General features: G+C 33.7%; 1 protein-coding gene across 1 annotated transcript in view; it reads left to right on the top strand.

Annotated features, from left to right (window-relative positions):
* Window positions 1-4,583: 4,583 nt before the first annotated feature.
* Window positions 4,584-26,556, top strand: part of LOC101889463 (uncharacterized) — a 42,004-nt gene continuing 20,031 nt past the window's right edge. Inside the window, exons 1-2 of the mRNA XM_005178067.4 lie at window positions 4,584-5,176; window positions 23,666-24,204. Coding sequence (XP_005178124.1) covers window positions 23,805-24,204 — 400 coding nt within the window. The 5' untranslated portion in view covers window positions 4,584-5,176; window positions 23,666-23,804. The remainder of the gene's footprint in view (window positions 5,177-23,665; window positions 24,205-26,556) is intronic.

The raw sequence follows: 26,556 nt of genomic DNA, 5'->3' as shown, positions 1-26,556 counted from the left end.
TTTAGAAACGGAATGACAAAGTTAATATACCGTCCTTTCCGCATATAGTAATTTAATCGTAATTTATCGTAAAATAAATCAATATTTATACCCTGAGCAATTTGGGGAAAATAAAAAGCTGCAACAAAGTCAAACATCATAATTTTTACATTTTTTAAATTTCATTTTAAAATGTCGGAAATATTACCAGATTTTAGAATAAGTTTAGATTTATTCGAATTGGTCACCTTTGGCACTAATTATGGCCTTCAAACGGCCAATGAAACCATCACAGGCTGCCCGAATGTTGCTCAACGTTATTTTGGCCCATACCCGGCGAAACGCTTACCTGAGGTGATCGACACTTTGGTATTTTTTAGCGCCAACCTTGCTTTCCAAACACTTCAGACAAAATAGTCTAACGTATTGGTATCCGGAGATTTTGGTGGCCATTGTACGCTGGAAATGAAGCGAGGAACCTTACCTGTGGGGTGGTGCTGAGTCCTGTTGGAATGTCCACATTTTCAGCTGACCTCCTACAACGAATGTTTCCTCATCGGAGAAAATCAAATTCGGCTGTTCACCACTTTCGTCCAAGCGAAGCAAAGAGTTGCCCTTTTGAGTCTATTTTCTTTCTCTTGCGTTGTAGATCTTGCACTTTTTGGAATTTCAATGGAATAGAAATGGAAATGAAGTATGTTGATAATATTTTACTTAAATGTATATTATGTCTGCAGGTCTTTTGGTATTGAAAATGAGTCATATAGGTCCACGTTTTGGTATCGCTCCCATATAATGGTAAGCGACATTATTCACCACAAATGTTTCAAACTTGGTACTTGAAGTTCGTAATAGATACTACAGCCTACAGCCCCCATACAACGGTATCTCCCGATATTCGGTATTTTGATGAACTTAGCAACATTATTCACCGGAATTGTTTCAAATTTAGTATTTGAAGTTCGTAATGGATACTACAGCCTATGGCAGAAAGTTGTCTGTGCAGGTCCACATTTTTGTATAGCCACTATAATTTTTTTGATGATTTTAGGTTCATTATTCGCCGATTTTTTTCAAGTTTCTCATTTGAATATTGTAATGGCTTATGACAAAACTTGCCCATGCAAGTCCATGTAGCACTAATATACATTCGCTATTTTTAAGATTTTAAGAGGATTTTTAACGGATTTTATTTTTATTTATTTTTAATTTTTTGAAAATGTTAAAATTCGTTCCAAATGGTGGAGTTTAGTCCAGCCAAACTTAGTTGCTTTTTAAATTGTTCTTAATAAAACAGTTAAATTTGGAATTTTAAAAAGAAATTTTTCAATACGGATTCAACTTTTTGTTATAGGAACATATAAAATATTTTATTAAAATTGACTGAACAAATTGTCATTTTGTTATAGCTAACAAAAACTTTTAGAAAAAATGCGTGCGAATATTATTACCATCTATACGGAGAACTTTATACATCCATTACAAGACGAAAATTTCCACATCAATATAGTACCTAATAAAACTAAATAAATATTTTTCTGTTTTGTTTATAAACTCATAAATAAAGTCATTACATTGGCTTTTTGTGAAATGATACGCGTATTTGTTGTATTTCACAATAATTAGTCTTTTAATACATTTTGCCGTTTTATTGACACTTTGATAAGCTTGTAAAATGATTCATTAACTATCCATAAATTCATTTTAAGATTTCTTAGAAGCTCTTTTGAAGTGTAATTGTGTATCAAAATAATTGAAAGGAAAAATAAAATAAACATGCAGATGATGATTTATGATTATTTTATTAATAAATTGTGTGTTGAAGTCGAACGAAGAAAAGTGCAAGTTGGCCAATTCCGTATCTGAACACTGTTGACATTTTAAAGACAACAATAGGAAAAATATTTATCTTTTTTTATAAAAAAAATGTTTTTCTAGAAATATGATTTAATATAATAAATTCAAAAATAAAACATTAGACAATAGATTAATCGAAATACCGTCAATTAATCTTCAAAGTGCTATGTAATTTTTATACCCTACAACACTATGTGTTGGGGGTATTATAAGTTTGATTGGGCCAAAAATTATGTAACACCTCGAAATATTGGTTTTCCACATAGGAAAGTCTATATGGACCTTACTATCTAGCCGAGCTGAGTCGATCTAACTATGTATGCCTGCAGTCCGTCTGTCCATGTTAATATGTAATCACTCTACAGGTCGCAATTACATATGGCCCGATCCTCACGAAATTGAAAACGTAGGTGGGGTTATGGTCAGAACCCTATTTCTTTTGGAGTTGATTGCATAATATTTAGGGGCTGAAATGGACCAAAAACTGAAAAATTTCATGATTTTGCAGTTGCTCTACAGGTCGCAATTATAGACCAAACGACGCGAAAGTTACCATGGGGATAAATCTTAGGGCTGGGCAGTTGCCTTCCAATTTGAATGGTCATCGCGTAATATTTAGTGACCGAAATGGACCATAACTCGTGTGTTAAATAAAAGTCAAACTTTCCATTAAACCGCGAATATTTTTAATCTCGGCGAAATCACAAATAGACGAAGAGGTCAATTCTGACCGTTACGTAGATGCCGATAGTAAATACATCGGATATATATAGCGAAATATATACAATGTTTATATATAAAGGAAAGGGATGTTAGCCAGAATGCTTATATCTCAAAAATGGCTAGGCCGATTTCGTCATATTTTGTCACTTCAGAATGCCCTCTTGGCATAAAATCTTAAAAAAGTCGCATAGAAAGATGCCAATAATGATGCTAATATAGATTTTCTAGAATTTTGTGACGTTTTTTTATTTTGTCATATTTTTTATCGCATGCGATTTTTATACCCTACACCATAAGGTGGTCAGGGTATTATGTATTTGTGCATTTGTTTGTAACAGGCAAAAGGAAACGAGATAGACCCATAGTTCCTTTTGATGATCTGCATAGAATCACATCCTGAGTCGATTTATGCATATCCGTCCGTCCGTCCGTCTCTCTGTCCATGTATTTTTGTAAACAAAGTACAGGTCGCATTTATTGCCCGATTCTGATGAAATATTGCACAAATAATTTCTTTGACCCAAGGACGAAATCTATTAAAATTGGAGTTAATCGGACAACATTTACATATAGCTCTCATATATATCTTCGTCCGATTTGCCTTTTATTGTGCACAAAACGTGTAATATCAGCTCGAATAGAATGGAATTTTGCACATTACAACCAAGTTAGGCCTTAAAATAAGTATGCCAAATTTGATCGAAATCGATTCAGATTTGGATATAGCTCCCATATATATTGTTCATCCGATTTGTTATTTTTGTCCTCCGCAGCCGTAATAGACACTCTGTAACAACAATATTTGGGAAAATATATCAAATACAGCTCAGAAATACATTTGCTAAATTTTATCGAGATCTGTTCAGATTTGGATATAGGTCCCATATATAATTTCGTCCGATTTACCTTTTATTGTGCACAAAACGTCTATTATTTGTCCAAATGGGATGGCATTTGGCACTTACGACCGAATTGAGTCTAGAATCTATTATGTCAAATTTGGTGAAGATCGGTTCAGATATAGCTATAGCTTCCATATATATTGTTCAACCGATTCGTTATATTTGTTACCCACAACCGTAATTACACTCCGTAACAACGATATTCTGGGATATTATATCAAATACAGCTCAAAAAATATCTTTACCAAATTTTTTGAGATCGATTCAGATTTGGATAGCTCCCATATATATTTTTATACGATTTCAAATTAATTGTGCACCAAATGGGCAATACAAGTCCGAATTTAAAAGATACAAATGCTTCGGCATATTTAGTCCTTTGAACTTTGAGCTATAATTATAATCATAGCGTGTATGATTGAATTCTCCCATAGAAAACTTTTAATTGTTATGTGGAGCTCTACTAAATTAGCAAAGTGGTGTAGGATATCATAAAGTCGGCCCCGACCGACTTTAAGACTTTCTTTACTGTTTTTTTTTTTGTTATGTTTCGCATTTGAATATTGTAATGGCTTGTAACAAAAGTTACCTATGCAGGTCTCTGTCGTCGTATAGACCCTAATGTAACGATTCCAAATGTTCTGAAATAGATTTGGTCCACAGAGACTTAGGGTCTAAAACCGTTAATTCGATTAGGCACATTTTTGTCGTAACAAATGATACATACCCTCTCTAGCCATATGACTGAAGGTATTAAAACGTTTTCATAAAATGCAACTCATTGACATCACTAACCCGACAAATTTGAAATCACCGGCTATAATAACAAAAATCTCTCTCGATCACAACCAACCAAACCCTCTCCCATTCTGTTAGCCAAATGCAAAATAAAAACCAAACAAAAAACATTACATCCACTTGTTTACATTACGAACACGATTTTGATTATGTGGACCCGAGTGTCGAATTAAGCGGTTGATTGCTCTTGTGCTGTTACTCTGTTACGCTTACTCGGTTAGCAGTACAAGACAGCAGCACGATCTCTTGTCGGCTGACTTCTTTGAATTGGGCCAAAACCCAAAAGCCAGTCCGGCAGTGGCAAAACACGAAGACCAACCAACAACGACAACAACAACAACAACACTTTGATATTAACTGTTTTGGTTCGTTCATTCATATAGCCGTGAAGGAACTTTGCGATCGTTTAGTCGTGTTCAGAACGTTAAACGGCAAAGTCAATGCACGGATCTTTTGTTACGGTTGCGGCGGTAGTTAAAATTTTAAGGATTTTTTTGCGGAAATCGAAAGCAAAAAATATCAATTAAAAAAAAGAAAACAGAGACAATTTTTTGAATTAATAAAACGTAGTACAACTAAAAGTGCCGGGTTTGCTAATTTTTATTGAAGTGCATGGTAGATAAATTAAAAGAAATATACAAATTTGAAACGTCATTTAAAATAAACGCAAAGATAAGAAACATCAAACAAAAGATTTGCTTAAATAAATCAAGATAAAATAATAAAACAGACTTTATATAAAAAAGCATTTTATGATAGTCTAATTAAACGTCTAAAACAAAGCAGGAACTTCATAACGTAATCGAGGAAAAAAAGAAGCAACTCATTGATTTTATGTCTTCACATTGTTCTACAGCATTGAAAGGGGTTCCATAACCTTGGCTTTTAATTGCATCGAAAGGGAAATCCCCAAAAAGGTAAGCCGCACTTTGAAGGCATGTTAATGTCCTTCACACATTTCCTGTTATTTGGACACGGAGAACTAACCTCAAGATTTATTGCATTGCTAACTTAATGGTCGTCTCGAAAAGAGGCGTTTGTCGTTTATTTTTTTTTTTTTTTTTTTTTTTTTGTAATTTTTTAAAAATGTTGTGAAATTCCAAAGAAATATTCGAAAATGTTTAACAGTTCTATAAAATATTAGTACCTTTTATGTGATAATGCCAAATCTTTTTAAATATGGGTGTGACTCGGTTTATCAGTAGTTTTCAATCCACTGACCCATATCAATCAAATATAGTTCACTTGTCGACCATGGATTTCTATGTATCTGGCAATCGTATTTTATGTTAGGATTAACGAACACCTATTTTTCAAAATTATTTTTGCTTTTATTTTGGCAAGTCATATGTTCTGATCTGATTTATGTGCATTTTAAAAATAGAGTTGAATTTCAGGACATTGTTTTCGAATCATGATTTTACTCCTTTTCTTTAATATGAAATCTTGGAACTGACATAAACCTTAATGTCATTGTCCTTGTGGCTACCAAGTGTTTAAATTATTTGACACTCATCGATTTGCACCTTGGACAGAATCCGTTTCCGTACAATTGAAGTCCACCTAGCAATGTCCGTCATTTAATTTTACATCAAGATTGGTTCAAGATTGGAAATTCGTATTATGAGCAAACAATTTTTGATTAAAAATTCACAAATATAAATCATAAAAATCGGATGTTTAAATGGACAATATTGAAAAAATTCTTCTCGTCGTCCTCTTTTAAATTTCCTTCAACATTTTTATTAAAAAAAATCCGAGTTCAGATATTCCGGAAATATTTTAAAAGTTAAGATAACTTTACAAACAAACTCTTTAAAAAATCTTCTTTAGATATCTCTAAAAAATGTTATTTAAAAAATTAAAACAAGAGTTTAAAACCCACGACATCCTTAATAAAATATTTAAAAAAAATCAAAAATTATTGAAAATTGTATAGAAAATATATTCATTTAATGAAATTCACACTTGGGGCTTTTGAAATCCTTGAACATATTATTTTATATACCCAAGTTTAAGGCTGGTTATGTCCTTGACATGATTATGTAAAAAATATTAAAAAATCCACGTTTTTTTATCTATTAAAAATATTTAATTAAATACACCTTCGGTGCTGTTGATATCCTGGAAAAAAAACTATTTTTAAAAATCAACGTTTGGCGTTGTTCATATCCTTTACAAATGTCTGCGAAAAATATTCAAAAATCCACGTTTTTATATATTTTTAAAAAAGTATTAACTAAAACCAAGTTCGGTGCTGTTTAAGGACTTTTATACCTTTGAAAAAAAAAACTATTTAAATAAATCCACGTTTAAGGACTTTTATACCTTTGAAAAAAAAAACTATTTAAATAAATCCACGTTTAAGGACTTTTATACCTTTGAAAAAAAAAACTATTTAAATAAATCCACGTTTAAGGACTTTTATACCTTTGAAAAAAAAAATTTAAATAAATCCACGTTTAAAGACTTTTATACCTTTGAAAAAAATTATTTTAATAAATCCACGTTTAAGAATTTGTATGTCTTTTAAATACTTATTAAATAAAGCAACATTTGCTGCTGTTGATATCCCTAAAAAAACGAATTAAAAAAAATTAACGTTTTAGTTGTTATGTCCTTAAAAATTTAGTCAAAACTTATCTATTTAAACGCACGATTGTAACAGCGGATGTTTAAAAAAAATAAAACCCACGTTTTTATATCCTCGAAAAAAATTATATGAAAAATACAATTTTTTATATTCTCGAAAAACGTATTTTTTTAAAGAAAACAACGTTTGGACACCATTGAAAAAAAAATATTGTAGAAATCTTCGGTTGGTTATTATTAAAATAAATCAAAAATTTGTAAAACGCATTAAGTCTCGCCAGGCCGAAATTTTCATTCTCTTTCCGTATCATGGATAGCTGTGGATATCTTTAAAACAAGTAACTTTAACAACACTCTTTTCTGCCTTAAAAACATGTGTTTCAAAAATCCAGGATTGTGGCTCTGTATATCTGAGAAAAAAAATAAAAATCTATGTTTGTTATCCTTACAAAAAAATGTTTGAAAAAAAAAAATAAAAATGAGTCATTTAGATCCACGTTTTGGTATAGCCCCCATAGGGTAATGGTCCACGTCTTCGTATAGCCCCCATATAACGGTACCTCCCGATATTCAGTTCTTTGATGATTTTAGCGACACAATTCACCGGAATTGTTTCAAATTTGGTATTTGAAGTTCGTAATGGATACTGCAGCCTAAGACAGAAAATTGCTTGTGCAGGTCCACGTCTTCGTATATAACGGTACCTCCTGATATTCGGTATTTTGATGATTTTCTTTGAAATCGGAGTTATCCTTACAGGGGCTATTCCAAAAAGTGAATCGTTATGACCCAATTTCTGTACCAATGATTCCAAATGTAATCGAAGGATCTCTGTCAAATTTCAATGCTCTATCCTAAATATTGTGAAATATATCTCAAATTATAGGGACCCCTTTGTATGTTGTCAAAACTATATATTTTCCTTCTTTGGGAGTTTGATCACTTGATACAATAACTAAAATCAGAGGCTGTCATTTTATAAATCCTCCAGCAAAAGTTAGACATATTTTTATTATTTTTTGTAATTATAAAAATAATATATGGTTTATTCTGAGATTTAAAAAAAATTGCTAGAATCAATGTTTATTTAGACCCAAAAATTTCGAATAAATTTTCGTGATCAGCGTAAAATTCTAAGATTCGATTTAACCCTGTTCGTCCATCCGTCTTTTGTAATCGCTTTAGATTTCAAACGGAATGTGATAGCAAGATAAAATTTTGCATTGAGTTGCCTTTTGTCCGCAAGAGTCAAGCTCGAAGATGAGCTATAACGGTCAAAATTTTCATATACCCCCCATATAATTGTACCTCCCCATATTTGGTATTTTTAAAGATTTTAACCACAGCTTCTAATGTCCCGCTTTCTTTAACTACTCTATTGTTTATACTGGTCTAGGTTTCAGTATAGCCTTCAGATAATTGTACCTCCTGATATTCACTATTTTGATAATTTCAGCTACACTTTCTAAGGGAACTAAGGGAGTTCATTTTAGACTTCATAACAAGTTCCACACCCTGTGGCAGAATATTATCTATATAAGTCCACGTTTTTCAATAGCTCCATATAATGGTACCTGCCCATGTTCGGTAATTTGAAGATTATAGCCACACTTTCTAACACGATAGTTTAAAATCTGGAATTAAGAGATCATAATGGATTATTTTTCCTATGGCAGAACATTGTCTATACAGGTCAACTTTTTCGTATAGCCCTACTGTAATTATACCACCCGATATTCGGTATTTTGACTATTTTACCGACGTTTTCCAAGGGAATAATTAAACATTCAGTATTTGGACTTCATAATGAGTTCAATTTCCTGTGTCCGAATATTTATAGGTCCACGTTTTCCAATGTCCTCTATATAACGGTGAGCCTCAGATTTTTTTAAGAGTTCATAATGGATTCCTTTGGCAGAGAACTACGTATAGTAGTATTTACGTCCAGTGGCAGAATACTGTTTACGTGGGTCTACGTTTGCCTATAACCCCATCATGGAATTACCTCAAATTCAATATTTGGATTTCGTTAGGAATTTTCAATAACTTTATTCTATACATAAATCGTGAATTTTTAAAAATAATCTTCCTAATTTCCTGGACCTCTAATTCAAGGATTATCTTTTCATGGACTTTCTGTTTTCAGATTTTTTCAAGGACTCTCTACTTTCAAACATTTTTGCTTTCATATTTTTGCCGCTAATCCCTTTATTTCTCATTTTCATATTACCACCTCCAATGACTTCAATTTCAAGTTATTTAATTAGCAGCTCTAACTAGTTCTGTAGGCCATTGACAGTTTATGAATAGCAAAGCTTGTTCTAAGCCTTACGCACCGGTCTTTGGCAAATTGTCTACAGACCATATAAGAGGTAAATTGCATTTACTTAGCAACAGGTTGCTAAATGGCAATATACTTAGAGCGCTGCTACAGAAATGGTTAGAACTGCCTTGAAGCAAAACAAAAACGTGTTTCAAGGCACGTAACTTTGTTATCTGTTGCGAAATTAGATGTTGCAACGCACTACTCTTGTTCTTCATAAATTGTTTGGCCCAAAAGATTTAACACTGCATTTTCGATTTTTTTTTTTTTTTTTTTTTTTTTTTGAGGAAAGCGCATGTCTTAAATTAAAAAAAACAATTTTAAAATGCTATTATGAGAACCTGTATCGAATTTAGATTAAAAACTTAAAAAATCCACAAAACAATTTGCATTCTATTTGTTCCAAAAACAAAAAAAAAACAAATGTTTGTCATTGTTCCAATGAATAGAATTAAATTTCGTCTTGAAGTCAATGTGTCTTCTATTCGTGTCTGACAACAATGACATGAGCAAAGAAAAACAAACCAAAACCACAACAATAAACCGCCAAAAAATCCCATATTTCTTCTTCACACTTTGGGGACAATAAAAATTGACATTAACAACACCACCCAACATCCAGACATAAATTATTTTATAATTTTGAATTTTGGTTTATATAGCGCAAACGATAAAACTCGTTTTCATTGTCTCCGCTTATTATCGATATAATTCGTATATCGTTAGCAAAACAAAAAAAAAGAAGAAAAAAACGTGTGAGAGTTAATATCTTAATAATTTTGTTTTCAAATATTGTCCCGTGATAATGTCATGCTGGTTTTAATTCCCACAAGAATTGTAATAAATTCATAAATGTGGGATAATATTCTGAACTATGTTTACTCTATCTACATTTTCAACCTTGAATTAAAATAAACAAAAGATAGTAAAATTCTAAACAGAAAATATTCTATGTCTCAAATTTATGCAGTATGTGTTATTGTTGTATATGTTTAATTGGGGCTTATCACCTATGATATTTACATAACACAGGTTCAAAGTCATCTTGACAATGGCTACGCAAGAGATATTTTGCATTCAAGAAAAAAAAAACAAGATTTGATAATGGAAGGCATATATATATATAAACAAGTAAGCAAAGGCTACACTCGAGCGGGGCCGACCGTTGAATACCCTACAACACTATAATAAACGATACAGTTTATATAGGCGAGATACTCGAAAGAATTCCACAAGGTATTGTGACATATAATAAAAGAAACCATCAGGTTTCGTTCTTTAATTTTCGAATAATAGCAACTTATACTAATTTGCTCATTTCCAATTTATTGGTATATGTTGCACGTAAATGGTCTTCCTAGATCTGGAACCAATATTTCCCAAAGACCTATAATCTCTCAGAAGTGGCAAAAGATTAACATTTATTATTGGTTTTTGACTGAAACGCATCTATATGAGATACAGACATTTGACTATATTCTTCCACGAAATCAGCCTTAACGAAATAGTCAGAAGTGCGTCTTTCCTGTATTTGTGAATTCTCCAAAAAGTCACTGGAATGGACATTTTGGTATTTTGTCTACAAAAGTTGGCAAACTATTTAACACATTGAATATTTTTGGATGGCCATCCAAAACTGCATGGCTTTTGCAATGTCCGGTAACCCCCATAATTACGACCTGCTGACAATTTTGCAGTTTTGTGGTCCATTTCAACCCCTAAATATATGGCGGTCATCTCCAAAAAGAATAGGCTTTTATTCTGACCCTCATCTTATCTCCATGCAAAATTTCGTAAGGATCGGGCCATAAATGCGATCTGTATATGATATCTTGATATTCTAACTACTTAGTTTTGTTAGCTGTAGAAATATTACCAAATGTTTAATTCAAAATGAAAATATGCCAAAAATATGACAAAATTGAAAAAATATGAGAAAATTTTACAAAATCAATATTTTCATCTTTAGAGATATATTTGTATGCGATTTTTTAGACGTTTTTTCTTTCCTGCCAAGAGGCCATTCTGAATTAATGAGAACTGTCGAAATCAGTTCAGCCGTTCTCGACATATAAGAGATTTTTCAAGCATATCTTCTTTGATAAACATATATATCGCACATATTTTGCTATATATCCGTTTTGTTGGATGTTAACATCAATGTAAAGATCAGAAGTAACCTTGTCATGGCTTTGTGATTTTGCCGAGATTTAAAATATTCACGGTTTAATGAAAAATTTTGAATTTTTTTCAACAAAAAATATATGGTCTATTTTACCCGCTAAATATTATCCGATGACCACCCAAATGTGTAGGCTTCTTGTCAGCCCTAAACTCTAGCTACATGCGAAATTCCGCGTCGATTGGTCTATAATTGCGACCTGTAGAGCAAGTGCAAAATCAGGAATTTTTTCAGTTTTTGGTCCATTTCAACCCCTAAATATTATGCGATCATCACCAAAAGAAATAGGGTTCTATTCTGACCCTAGCCCCACGTCCATTTTACCATAATTGCGACCTGTAGAGTGATTACAAATTAACGTGGACAGACGGACAGACGGACGGACGGACATACATAGCTAGATCGACTCAGCTCGGCGAGCTAGGAAGATCCATATATACTTTCCTATGTGGGAAATCAATATTTCGAGGTGTTACATAATTTTTGGCCCAATCAAACTTATAATACCCCCAACACATAGTGTTGTAGGGTATAAAAATCTATCCAAAACAAGTAAAAAACATTAAGTTCGGTCTGGCCGAACTTTTAATACCTTCCACCTTAGGATAGTGGAAACATAAGAACCAATTATGACCCACAAATACCAATTTTTAGACATATTCGTGGGAAAATGTGGCAAAAAATCATCAAAATACCGAATATTGGGAGATACCGCTGTATTGGGCTATACAAAAACGTCGACCTATACAATCAATGTTTCGCCAACGGAGCTAGAACCTATTATGACAAATATATCCGTAAAAAAATGTGACAAAAACCATCTAAATACCGCATATCGGGAGATTCCGCTATATGGGGGCTATATCAAAGCGTGGACCTATACATACAATGTTTCGCCACACGAATTTTCGAATTTTCAGACAAATCCGTGAAAATCATCAAAATACCCAATATAGGGAGTATATGGGGGCTCTACCATAACGTGGACCTGTACATGCAATGTTTCGCCAACGGAGGTATAATCCATTATCACCAACAAGTACCAACTTTTAGACAACTTCGTGGAAAAATATGGCAAAAATCATCAACATACCGAATATCGGGAGGTACCGTAATATGGGGGCTATACCAAAACGTGGACCTATACATACAATGTTTCGCCACACGAACTAGGACCCATTATGACCTACAAATACTAATTTTCAGACAAATCCGTAAAAAATGTGACAATAATCATCAAAATACCGAATATCGTTATATGGGGACAATACCAAAACGTGAACCGATATATCTCATTTTCAATACCAACCATCCTAGACACAATACAAATTGTTGTGCCAAATTTTGGAGCTCTACGAAACATAATGTGGGCTGTATCGTGATTTCAACAGACAGATAGACAGAAAGACGAAGAGAAATAATGGCGGACATAGTTAAATCAACTTAGAATTTTATGCTGATGATATAGTATAACTAGCAAGCAAAGGCTATAGTCGTGCGGGGCCGACTATGTTATACCCTATAACACTACAATATGTTAGAAGCCCCCTTATATCCAAATCCATATTGGAAGATTTCGCCTTTGAAATTAGGATTTTGACCAAGGACATTTGCCCGATATTTATGCACTCCGTCGGACTGTTAGTTGTTGTGGTCCATTTTACAGCTAAATATAATCCAATGGTCATCCAAAATTCTAGAATTTTTCCCTGTCCTTAACTCTCTTCACAGGCGTGTCGATTGGCTTCAATTGCGTGATCGGAAAAACATTTCTGTTTTTGGTTAATTTGAACACCTAAATATTTTGCAATCATCTCCAAAAGCAAGAAGCCCCTCTGTATCTCCAAATTTAGACTCATCTATATGATTTAATTGTCTACGATATTTAGCTATATTCGTCAACGAAATCAGCATAAAAAAGCCACAAGTTCGCCTTTTGTGTATTTCGGATATCGCCTGGTATTTTTTCACACAAAATTAGTGCTCCATTCTACCCGCTGTCCTAAACTCTAACCTTATGCGAGTTTTCGTGTCCTATGGTTTCTATTTGTGACCTTTATAACGGCTTCAAAATCAGGAAAATTTTTAGTTGCTGGTCCATTTCAACCCCCCAAATATATTGCGGACATCTTTAAAAACAATAGGCCTAGCCCTTCTGAGCCCAACCCTACACTTGTGAATTTTTTTTTTATAATATACCTAACCTTTGTTGTAAGGTAAAAAATATTACAAAATATTATAAGTCAAATTGAAAAAATCGCATTTGATAAAAAATATGAAAAAATAAAAAATGTCACAAAATGCTACAAAAAAACTATATTATCATCATTATTGAGATTTTATTCTGCGATTTTTTCAGATTTTATACTTTTATGTCAAGAGGGCATTCTGAATGGACAAAATTTGTTAAAATCGGTCCAGCCATTCTTGAGATATAGACATTCTAACTAACATCCCCTTCCTTTGTATATACACATTCTATATATTTCGCTATATATATCCGATATATTTACTATCGGCATCTATGTAACGGTCAGAATTGACCTGTTCGTCTACTGGTGATTTCGCCGGGATTAAAAATATTCGCGATTTAATGGAAAATTGGAATTTTATTTAACACAAAATTGGAAGGCTTCTGGCCAGCCCTAAGCTCTAGCCTCATGCTAACTTCCGCTTCGATTGGTCTATAATTGTGACCTGTAGAGCAACTGTAAAATCAGGAAATTTTTCAGTTTTTGCTCCATTTCAACCTCTAAATATTATGCGATCATCTCTTTTCTGACCCTAGCCCCACCTCCATTCTAAATTTCGTGAAGATCAGGCCATAATTGCGACCTGTAGAGTGATTACAAATTAACATCGACAGACGGACGGACGGACATACATAACTAGATCGACCCAGCTCGGCGAGATAGGAAGATCCATATATACTTTCCTATGTGGGAAAACAATATTTCGAGGTGTTACATAATTTTTGGCCCAATCAAACTTATAATACCCGCAACACATAGTATTGTAGGGTATAAAAATGGAGTACTTCGATCAACGATATCTGGTACCTCACGCACATTTAAATATTTTCTAAAAATTTTTACATATCTCATATAAAGTGAAGGAAGTAACCTATATAGTGCAAACCTGCCACGTCGCAATGTTTTTATCATATTTATTTAGGTCCGATACAAAATGGACAATATTCTTTCGAAACCGATTCCATAGAGAGTCAACAATTTAAATAATCATAACAGAAGTTAAAATATATTTAAATAATCGAAGATTGGCTGAGGGAATACATCTGTGGGCAAACCCGACGGATACTTTTTAACTTCTTTTAAATTGATTTTTTATCTCATCAATTAATCGCTTCGCTGGAGTTAATCGTGTTTTACTCATTCACGAACACACTTATACCCACGGCGATCGAATTGAATGGGCGAGTGCGTGTTAAAATTCACAAAGCGAATGTCAGATTTTAAAGTATCATTTAAACGTTGAAACGTGTAATAATTGCCGGTGATAACAATGCATCTTTAATGAAAACCAACAACAACAACAGCAGCAACTACGACCACAAACTACTACACACATTGTGAATAGCAACAATAACAATTTATATAGCAACAATGTAAATAAAACAACGCACAACGCAAAGCAACAACATTATCGCCGAACTGAATGTAAACAAATAAATGTTAACATAACAACAAACGTTAAAATCAACACCAGCACCATCTCCACCGCCAACAACAACAACAATAGCGACAGCAACAGCAACAAAAATGCTATCAAAATAACCAAATTGAAATTATGCAATTTTATGTTAATGTTAAACAAATTGAATGGCAAATAAATGAATGAATAAATGAATCATTTAAATGTTGTTTTACAATTGTTTTATTTGTATACCCTCCACCATACTACGGAGGGTATATTAATTTTGCCATTCCGTTTGTAACTCATCGAAATATTCATCTTAGACCCAACAAAGTGATCAGCGTAAAATTCTAAAACGATTTAGCCAAGTCCGTCTGTGTGTCTGTCTGTTGTAATCACGCTATCTTTCGAACGAATTGAGATAGAAGCTAAAATTTTGCACACGTGTTTATTTTTCCAGTAGGCAGGTTAAGTTCGTAAATGGACCATGTAGGATCACGTTTTCAAATAGCCCCCATATAACGGTACCTCCCGATATTCGGTATTTTGACGATTTAAGCGACATTATTCACCAGAATTGTTTTAACTTTGGTATTTGAAGTTCGAAATGGATACTACAATCTATGACAGAAAATTATCTGTACAGTTCCACGTCCTTGTATAGTCCCGATATAACGGGACCCCCCGATATCCGGTATTTTGATGATTTTAGCTACATTATTTACCGGAATTATTTCAAATTTGGTATTTGAGATTCGTAATGGATGCTACAGCCTATGACAGAAAATTGTCTGTGCAGGTCCACGTATTCGTATAGCCCCCATATAACGGTACCTCCCTATATTCGGTATTTTGATGATATTAGCGACATTATTCACCGGAATTGTTTCAACTTCAGTATTTGAAGTTCGAAATGGATACTACAGCCTATGACAGAAAATTATCTGGGCAGGTCCACGTCTTCGTATGGCCCCCATATAACGGTACCTCCCTATATTCGGTATTTTGATGATATTAGCGACATTATTCACCGGAATTGTTTCAAATTTGGTATTTGAGATTCGTAATGGATGCTACAGCCTATGACAGAAAATTGTCTGTGCAGGTCCACGTCTTCGTATAGCCCCCATATAACGGTACCTCCCAAAATTCGGTATGTTGATGATTTTAACGCCAATATTCACTGGAATTGTTTCAAATTACGTATTTAGAGTTCATAATGGGAACTATAGTCTGTGACAGAAAAATGTCTATGCAGGTCCAGGTCTTCGCACAGCTCCGATATAATGGTACCTCCCAATATACGATATTTTGATGATTTTAGCTACATTATTCACCGTTTATTTCAAGCTTCGAATTTGAATATGGTAATGGCTAATTCAAAACACGTAGTATAGACGGCAATATTCGGTATTTTTAAAATTTAACAGAATTTTTTAAGGATTTTATTTTTTTAAAATTTCAAAATTCGTTCCAAATGGTTGTTTCAATTTGACTTACAATTTTGAGTTGTAAATTTTCTAAATGTTTACACCCCCCAACACAACGTTTTGAGGGTATTATATGCATGCCCAATTATCGTCCGATCCTCACGAAATTTTGCATGGGAGTAGGGTTAGGGTCAGAATTAAAGCCAAAGGTTCCTAAGATGTAAATTTAGAGGTGCAAATGGTCGAAAAAAAATTAATTTTTTTTCTAATTTTTATAGAGCCACTATACCACAATTGTAATCTAATCGACACGGAAATTCGCATCAGAAGAGAGTTAAGAACAGGGTACTCCAGCATTTTGGATGACCATTGGATTATATTTAGATGTAAAACTTTCGTGTGAAATTTGTTTTGAATACTTAACAACACTACGGAGTGCGTAAATATTGGCCAAATTCTTCGGGTTAAAAAACTAAGGGTAACCTCTAGGCAGGGCTCTTTGACATTATTTTTGAAAAAAGAAATCTTCCAAAATGGATTTGGATATAAGTGGATTTCGAACATATTGTAGCGTTGTAGGGTATCACATGGTCGCCGGCGCACGGCTATAGCCTTTGCTTACTTGTTTTTTTATTAATTTTTTCGTTGTTATTATTATTTTTATTGTTATTGTCATGATTGTCAGTTGTTATGTGCTGTATGTTGGTGTGTGTGGATTGACCATTGGCTAAGGTTTCAGTTACAGTGATATCAGCAGTGGTGTGTTGAGTTGATACTTTCCGGGTTCACTTCATAGCTCCATAAAATGATCCGTTTAATCGTTTTTAAAACGCTATTGCAAGCACATACTTTCTTTGATCGTTTACATAAATGTGTATGTATGTGTATATACACGTATATGTTTATATGTGTATTTATGTACACGCCTTGAGGGAATTCATAACTTCAGCATTTACTGAAATGTCTTTGTTATTGTTTACGTTGAGTGTGTAATTTGGACATTTCTAGGAAAAGGAAATTGATTTATATCCGTTATCTAAGCATGAAGTGCTTGTGCCACGACTTACGACTAACTGCTGATTGCGAACTGTAAGCAATAATGACATTATGAATTATGCCACAACAAGTAGTGTCTTATTGATTTCCTTTAAATAATTTGTGCCAGTACGACTACTGGTGCTACTTGTTTTTTGTGAGGAAGGTAGTTGTTTTTCTATATAAAAGACCTATCTTAAAATTGCCTGCAAAATAGAGATGACTTGTAATGGATTAATATGTAATATTGACATAGAAACCTGTACAAATATCTCCATGTAAAGACGACTTTGAAGAGGTTTTCTGTCTCTAGAAAATGTATACAAGCATTTTCTAAGAGTGAAGGCCCTGTTTTCTATGCTTAGAGGTTTTCGTCAAAAAGTTTTCTTTGACAAGAAAAGTTTTGAATGTTTTCGATTGTTACACGGCCTTTAAAAGGTTTCAAATGTATAAAAGTACTACAATAACCCTTCAATAAAAATTGGCAACGCATAGTATGTCTTCTAGAAATTCTTCTGCTACAGACATCGTTATCAATTGCAAGCTTCAAGTAGCAATATAAATAGGTTCCGCTGAAAAAAACTGACTAAAATAACGAATATACCGAACATTGAGAGATATCTAACTTGCAACACCAATGAAAAAATTTTTTCATAACCCCCACCATTACGGAAAATAAAAGAAAAAGAAATTAAAGAAATATATCTCCAATAGATTTATTATTGCAAAATGATTATTATACCCTACACCACTATGTGTTGGGTGTATTGTAAGTTCGATTGGGCCAAAAATTATGTAATTATGAATCTTCCTATCTCGCCGGGCTGAGTCGATCTAGCTATGTATATCCGCCCGTCCGTCTGTCCATGTTAATTTCTAATCACTCTAAAGGTCGCAATTATGGCCCGATCTTCACGAAATTGAAAATGGAGATGGGGTTAAGGTCAGAATAGAACCCTATTTCTTTTCGAGATGATCGCGTAATATTTAGGGGTTGAAATGGACCGAAAACTGGACGAAAATTTTCCTCATTTTACTGTTGCTCTATAGGACACAATTATAGACCAATCGATGCGGAAGTTAGCACGGGGCTAGAGCTTAGGGCTGGGCAGAAGTCTTCCAATTTTTATGGTCATCGGGTAGTATTTAGTGAGCTAAACAGACCCTAACATTTGTGTTAAATAAAAGTGAATGAAACACTTAGTGTGAATGAAACACATAGTGTTGTAGGGTATAGAAACTTAATTACATAATTTAACAAGTAAGCAAAGGCTATAGTCGTGCGGGGCCGACCATGTGATACCCTACAACACTACAATATATTCAAAATGCCCATATATCCAAATCCATTTTGGAAGATTTCGTTTTTGAAATAATGTCAAAGAGCCCCGCCCAGAGGTTACCCTTAGTTTTTTGGCCCGGAGAATTTGGCAAAATTTCTGAAAGTTGTGGTCCATTTTACAGCTAAATGTAATCATCCAAAATGCTAGACTTCTTCCCTGTTCTTAACTCTCTTCCGATGCGAAATTCCGTGTCGATTAGTTTCAACTGTGGCTTATAGAGCGACTAGAAATTAGAAAAAATCATTTTTTTTAGTCTATTTGCACCTCTAAATGTACATCTCCCATGCCAAATTTCGTGAGGATCGGACGATAATTGCGACATACATGTAATACCCTCAAAACGTAGTGTTGATAGGTGTAAACATTTAGAAAATTTACAATTCAAAATTGTAAGTCAAATTGAAAAAATCGCATGCGATAAAAAATATGACAAGAATTGAAAAAAATGGAACAAAGAATATTCACTTTTTTATTGGTATATTTTACCGCGATTTTCTGCTTTTCTGGCAAAAGACCATTCCGAATTGATGGGAATTGTGAAAATCGGCCCAGCGGTTCTTTACTTATAAGCAGAATAAATAAGATCAATTATTTTACATATATATTGTACCTAATTTGCTATATATCCGATTTATTGGCTATTAGCATCACTGTAATGGTCAGAAGTGATCTTTTAATGTATTTGTGATTTGGCTGGGGTTGAAAATATTCGCGGTTTAGTGGGAAGTTTTCTATTTTCTTACATAAAAGTTAGGGTCATTTTACCCGCTAATTATTGTCCGATGGCCGCCCAAATTGGTAGGTTTCTGCCCACTCCTAAACTCTAACACCATATAAATTTTCGCGTCGATTGGTTCATAATTGTGACCTATACAGCAACTACAAAATCAAAAAATTTTTCTGTTTTTGGTCCATTTCAACCCCTAAATATCATGCGATCATCTCCAAAAACAATAGGGTTCTATTCTGACCATAACCCCACCTCAATTTCAATTTCGTGAGGATCGGGTCATAATTGCGACCTGTAGCTTGATTGCAAATTAACATGGACAGACATACATAGCTAGATCGCCTCATCTCGGCGAGCTAGGAAGATCCATATATACTTTCCTATGTGGGAAACCAATATTTCGAGGTGTTACATAATTTTTGGCCCAATCAAACTTATAATACCCCCAACACATAGTGTTATAGGGTATAAAAAAAATGTGGAAGAGGAAACTTTTAAAATGTTAATACACGCGTCTTCTGTTTTCAACTCTACTTTCACAATCTACTGGATTTTCCCTGTAACTATTTGTGGTCTTGGACTAAGAATTTATTTATTCAAACAAAATTGTTAGGTATCCTAATTAAATAGTTAAGTCTAGCTAATCCAAATTTATTTGTTTAATTCCCTCATATTTCTTCAAAATAAGAAATATACTTTGATTTAAACAAACAAATATCACGTTTCGTTTCGTTTATTATTTTTTTTTTTTTAATTTTTTTTTCACAAAGATCTGTTAAGAAAAATTAAAAGCAAAAACGTGTCATAATTAATATTCAAAAAATGCATCCGCCCGAAACAACAATATCAATTACTGTTCAATCACACTCCGACAATCATTGACTCCGGACTGGGGATATTCGTGAAAACCCATATTTTATGAATTTCGATCATATTCGTGAGGTTGATTTTGGTAGCGATAAAAATGAAATATTTATTATAATCGATAAGTTTAGGAAATTCCATGAAATGACTTAAAACAAAAAGTGTAGCAAACTTTAAAATATTCGCATATATGAATATGCATGCGGTGGCGTAATAATGGCAGGTGATATATCAAAGAAACTTATGGCTTGGTATTGAACTGTTTGAACAAATGTTGTTTGTGTGTGGGAGAGTGGAAATTAAAAAAAGAATATATCTGCAAACATTTTCCATGTCAATGTCAACACAAAAGACAATGGCCATTCAATGTTATGCAGCTGTAGAGAAAAATATATAAAAATAGGTTTTCTTTCTTTTAAAAAATCCAATAAATATGACGGAATTTCTGCTGGGGAAGTTTATAAATAACGTTGTTTTTTTTTAATTTTGTGGAAAACAACTCTTTTATAATGAATACCCCCCATCAAAATCCACCGAATTCAAAACTGACCCAATTATAATCATCCAAAATATAAACAAACAACCCTCGAACAAGCTTTTAAATTTGTCACAAATTAATTTAATACAAAACAACTTCATCGTCATCGAACATCGGAGGAATGTTAACAAACAAAAAATAAATAAACAAAACCGGCAGCATACTCAAAATGACAATATTGTTTTTGTTAAATATTTTAAATTAATAGTTGTCATTATTGATGTTTATTATGATGATAATTAATAAGCCAGCGGACAAATAAGGTAGTATTTATGTTAAATGGTTTCAAAATGAATGAATTTCAACAAAAAAAAAAAATATTCCACACAGAGGGTGGTGGAGGGCATGTGGAATATATAAATCACAACATGTCAAAAAATATGAACGATTAACGATATTTGGTTAATTATGGTATTGGAATTTAAACCAAAATACAAACATTAAATAAACCATCAATAAACCATTTTATGCTATATCTTGGGCAAAAACAAGTTTAAAATAACAGTATCTGAATCCGGGCGAGTTTCTTTGGGAACTACACCTGTCATTGGACCCAGAGGAAAATGTCGTTAAACCCTTAAATATACCAAACCTCCTCGACTGATAACCTTATATGGAAGCTGTACCGAAAAGTGATGTGATAATTTTAGTTTTTTTGCAAATGAAAAATACCGAATTACAGACATTACTAAAAACGGTTAACGGCTTTGTCAGATGGTATATTACCCTTTATGCTAAATGATAAAAGGACTTCCACTTACACCTATTTGTAAAGAGATTCCCCATCCTCTTATATAATAATCCAAATAACATTGTTGTATAGTGCATGATATGACTTCTATAAGGATTATATTAAAAAAAATTAATCGGAGCACTTGATATACCAGACCGAGTTTCACGAAATGGTAAAAATTCGGTTGAATGTGAAAAAATCTATTCAATTTTGTCGGATATAACATATATGGTGATCAATAACCGTAAAATCGAATGTAGATATATATCGAAGCTATATAGAAATCTTAACCGATTTCGATAATATTTGATATCTGGTATCAAAGACTGTTGTTATGGAGTGCACATTACGTATATAAGGGTCTTAAAACCCAAAATCGGTTGAAACATATATACAGGGGGCTTTAGCTATATTTGGACCGATTTTCTACAAATTTGAAATACTTGTTTCTAGTATGAATTCAGTTGGATGTTGACGGGCTGACTGATATGCATAAATCGACTCAGAAAGAGACTCTATGATGGTCATCAATGTAACTATAGGTCTACCTCGCTTCCTTCTTCGTGATTCAAACAAATGCCCTACAGCAGTATGAGTCCGATTCACTTTAAATTATACGTCACAATAATTTTACTAACCCAAGGTCTGGTGTGAAGATAGAATATATCGGTCCACTCTCCTCCTCCTGAATTTTTGAATATCCTTTAAATTCGCAAAACGCGAAAATAACATCCGATTCCATTCCAGACTTGGAACATCTCATCTTTATACCCTACACCACAAGGGGGTCAGGGTATTATGTCTTTGTGCATTTGTTTGTAACAGGCAAAAGGAAACGAGATAGACCCATAGTTCCTTTTGATGATCTGCATAGAATCAATTTCTGAGTTGATTTATGCATGTCAGTCCGTCTGTCCGTCCGTCCGTCTGTCCATGTATTTTTGTTATCAACATGCAGGTCGCATTTATTATCCGATTGAGATGAAATTTTCCAAACAACATTTGTTTGGCCCAAAGACGAACCCTATTGAAATTGGAGATAATCGGTAAAAATTTAGATATAGCTCCCATATATATCTTCGTCCGATTTGCCTTTTATTGTGCCCCAAACGTCTAATATTTGCCCAAATGGGATGGAATTAGGCCTGAAAATAAGTATGCCAAATTTGGTGAAGATCGGTTCAGATATAGCTCTGGCTCCCATATATATTGTTCATCCGATTTGTTATATTTGTTACCCACAGCCGTAATATGCACTCCGTAACAACGATATTCAGGGAAATATATTAAATACAGCTCAGAAATATCTTTGCAAATTTTATCGAGATCGGTTCAGATTTGAATATAGGTCCCATATATATCTTGATCTGATTTCAAATTAATTTCGCACCAAATGGGCAATATAAGTCCGAATTTAAAAGATACAAATGCTTCGGCATATTTAATCCTTTGAATTTTAAATTATAATTATAGGGTGTATGATTGAATTCTCCCATAGAAACTTTTAATTGTCATATGGAGCAAAGTGGTGTAGGGTATCATAAATTCGGCCCCGCCCGACTTTAGTACTTTCTATACTGGTTATTGATAGCAATGAGGACCTATATTTTGTATTATACCATTTATAAAATTTTGCTGTTTAGGGTCCAAAATATGAAATATAAATTTAATGTCAATATGAAAATTTAAGTAGATATAGCTATTGTTGTAGAATATTCGATTAGAAATTATAAAAATACAACTTAAATATATTTCTACATTTATGACCCAATATTCGAACACAATGATTTATATTTGTTTTAAAATCCAATTGTGTGTACGTGACTAAATTAACCACAAAATAAATATTGTTCTAATAATTGGGATTTTTTCTTTATTCAAAATTCCTCATACCCATATTAACTCAAATCGCTTGCAATTTTTCAAGACATGTTAATTAATGTGTTCGTTTGTGTGTGTGTGTTTTTTTATTTTACTTCCAGCACCTGTTTTTTTTTTCTTTTTTGTGCGCGTCTGCCTTTTAATTTTCTGACACAGACATTTGCCGCTTGTTTCCTTTGTTTTGCGTTTTTTTTCGCTCTTCTTGTTTTTATCTGACTTCGATCGTTTAATTATGTCAGCATGGCTGTGATAAAGCGGAATCATTGCAAACCAAAACGCTGCCTTAAGTATTTGTCTACGACCAACAATGGTGTCGTCGACGTTGCCGTCAATGGCTGGATGTCAGTTGGTAAAATGATCAGTGGCAAAGATTTATTGCTGTTGGTATTTATGATTGCTGTTGTTGGTGCTCGGAGCTATGTAGCTGGAGCAGCAACAGTGGTAAATGCAACAACAACAACAACAACAGTAACATCAGCATCAGCAATATTCACAGAAAATGCGACGTCATCATCATCATCATTGCCATTACCATTGACTTTATCGGCAGTATCGACAGCATCTTCGCCATTGTCCATATCAACCGCAGCTCCAGAAATTGTGACACCACTTACTTTGCCGGCGAATGAAACAAATATTGGTAAGTCGTTTTTTTATTGTTTTTTATTTATTGTTAATTTTTATTATTCCATTTCGCTTTCGATCGAACACAACGATGTCATAATTAATGACTTTAATGTAAATTAATTTGAATTTTATTGCCTTATTTGTTTGAGACTTTGTAATTTATTTGCTTATTTTATTATGGATTCCAATAGATTTTTATTTACTTTTTTTCGATTCGAGATTTTATGGTTATTGCAATTAATTTTCGGGGCGAGGTATAGGGAACTTCAGAGAAATGGTGGAAAAGAAATATTGAGGAGAAAGAGTGGCAAAAGTCCAATATAATGATGTTGGTTGTGATAAGTGTTTAGGTAATAACCACACATGTTTAATGACCCTCTCGGAAAATTCCGATACACATTTTTTACCAAAACAATTTCTTAGTGAACATTTTAATCTTTAAGTCAACGACAAAGAAGTTTTCAAGGTCTTCCCCATAAAGTATGACACAGAAGGTCTTCCCCATAAAGTATCTCAATGTTTTCTCCATAAATCATAAAAGGTATTCCAATACTCATCATAGGGGACCCTAAGACATTCTATGTAAGGGACTTCAGGTCTTTAAGGTTTTTATACCCTACACCACAAGTATTATCAGGGTATTATGTCTTTGTGCATTTGTTTGTAACAGGCAAAAGGAAACGAGATAGACACATAGTTCCTTTTGATGATCTGCATAGAATCACATTCTGAGTCGATTTATGCATGTCCGTCCGTCCGTCCGTCTGTCCATGTATTTTTGTAAACAAAGTACAGGTCGCATTTATTGCCCGATCCAGATAAAAATTTGCATAGATCATTTGCTTGGCCCAAAGACGAGCCCTATTGAAATTGGAGATAATCGGTCAAAATTTAGATATAGCTCCCATACATATCTTCGTCCGATTTGCTTTTATTGTGCACCAAACGTGAAATATCAGCCAGAATAGTATGGAATTTTGCTTATACACCCAAATTAGGTCTAAAAATAAGTATGCCAAATTTGATCCAAATCGGTTCAGATATAGCTATAGCTCCCATATATATTGTTCATCCGATTTGTTATTTTTGTCCTCCGCAGCCGTAATATGCACTCTGCAACAACAATATTTGGGGAAATATTTCAAATATAGCTCAGAAATGTCTTTGCCAAATTTTATCGAGATCGGTTCAGATTTGGATATAGCTCCCATATATAATTTCGTCCGATTTACCTTTTATTGTGCACCAACGTCTAATATTTATCTAAATGCGATGGAATTTGGCACTTACGACCGAATCGAGTCTAGAAGCTAGCATGTCAAATTTGGTGAAGTTCGGTTCAGATATAGGTATAGCTCCCATATATATTGTTCATCCGATTTGTTATATTTGTTACCAACAGCCGTAATATGCACCCCGTAACAACGATATTCAGGAAAATATATCAAATACAGCTCAGAAATATCTTTGTCAAATTCTATCGAAATCGGTTCCGATTTGGATATAGCTCCCATATATATCTTTATCCGATTTCAAATTAATTGTGCACCAAATGGGCAGTACAAGTCCGAATTCAAAAGATACAAATGCTTCGGCATATTTAGTCCCTTGAACCTTAAATTATAATTATAATCATACCGTGTATGATTGAATTCTCCCATAAAAACTTTTAACTGTTATGCGCAGCTCTACTAAATTAGCAAAGTGGTGTAGGGTATCATAAATTCGGCCCCGCCCGATTTTAAGGCTTTCTTTACTGTTTTTTTTTTATAGAAGAAGTATTCATTCTAGAAGACCTTGAGTCTTCTCCACTGAAGACTTGGAGAACTTCACCATGGGAGACTGGCAGATCTTCTCCATGGAAGACTTGGATGTCCTCTTTAAAGAAGACCTGGAGATCTTCTTAATAGAATGCCTGGATGTCTTCTTTAAAGAAGACCTGCAGGTCTTCTTCATAGAAGACCTGAAGGTTTTCTTCATAAAAGACCTGGACGTCCTCCTCATAGAAGACCTGGTCGTTTTCCTCATAGAAGACCTGGACGTCTTCCTCATAGAAGACGTGGATGTCTTCCTCATAGATGACCTGAAGGTTTTCTCCGTTGAAGCGTGGAGGTTTTCTTTATAGAAGACCTGGAGGTCTTCTTCATAGAAGGTCTGGAGATCTGTATCATAGAAGACCCGGAAGTCTTCTTTATAGAAGGCCTGGAGGTCTTCTCAATAAATGATCTGAAGGTCTTCTCCATAGAAGAGAAGACCTCAAGCTCTTCTCTATAGTAGACCTCAAGGTCTTCTCTATAGTAGACCTCAAGGTCTTCTCTATAGTAGACCTCAAGGTCTTCTCCATAGAAGACCTCAAGGTATTCTC

The sequence above is a fragment of the Musca domestica genome, unplaced genomic scaffold, assembly GCF_030504385.1.
Source record: "Musca domestica strain aabys unplaced genomic scaffold, Musca_domestica.polishedcontigs.V.1.1 2, whole genome shotgun sequence".
NCBI lineage: Eukaryota > Metazoa > Arthropoda > Insecta > Diptera > Muscidae > Musca > Musca domestica.
This window is presented reverse-complemented; position numbering and strand designations above follow the sequence as displayed.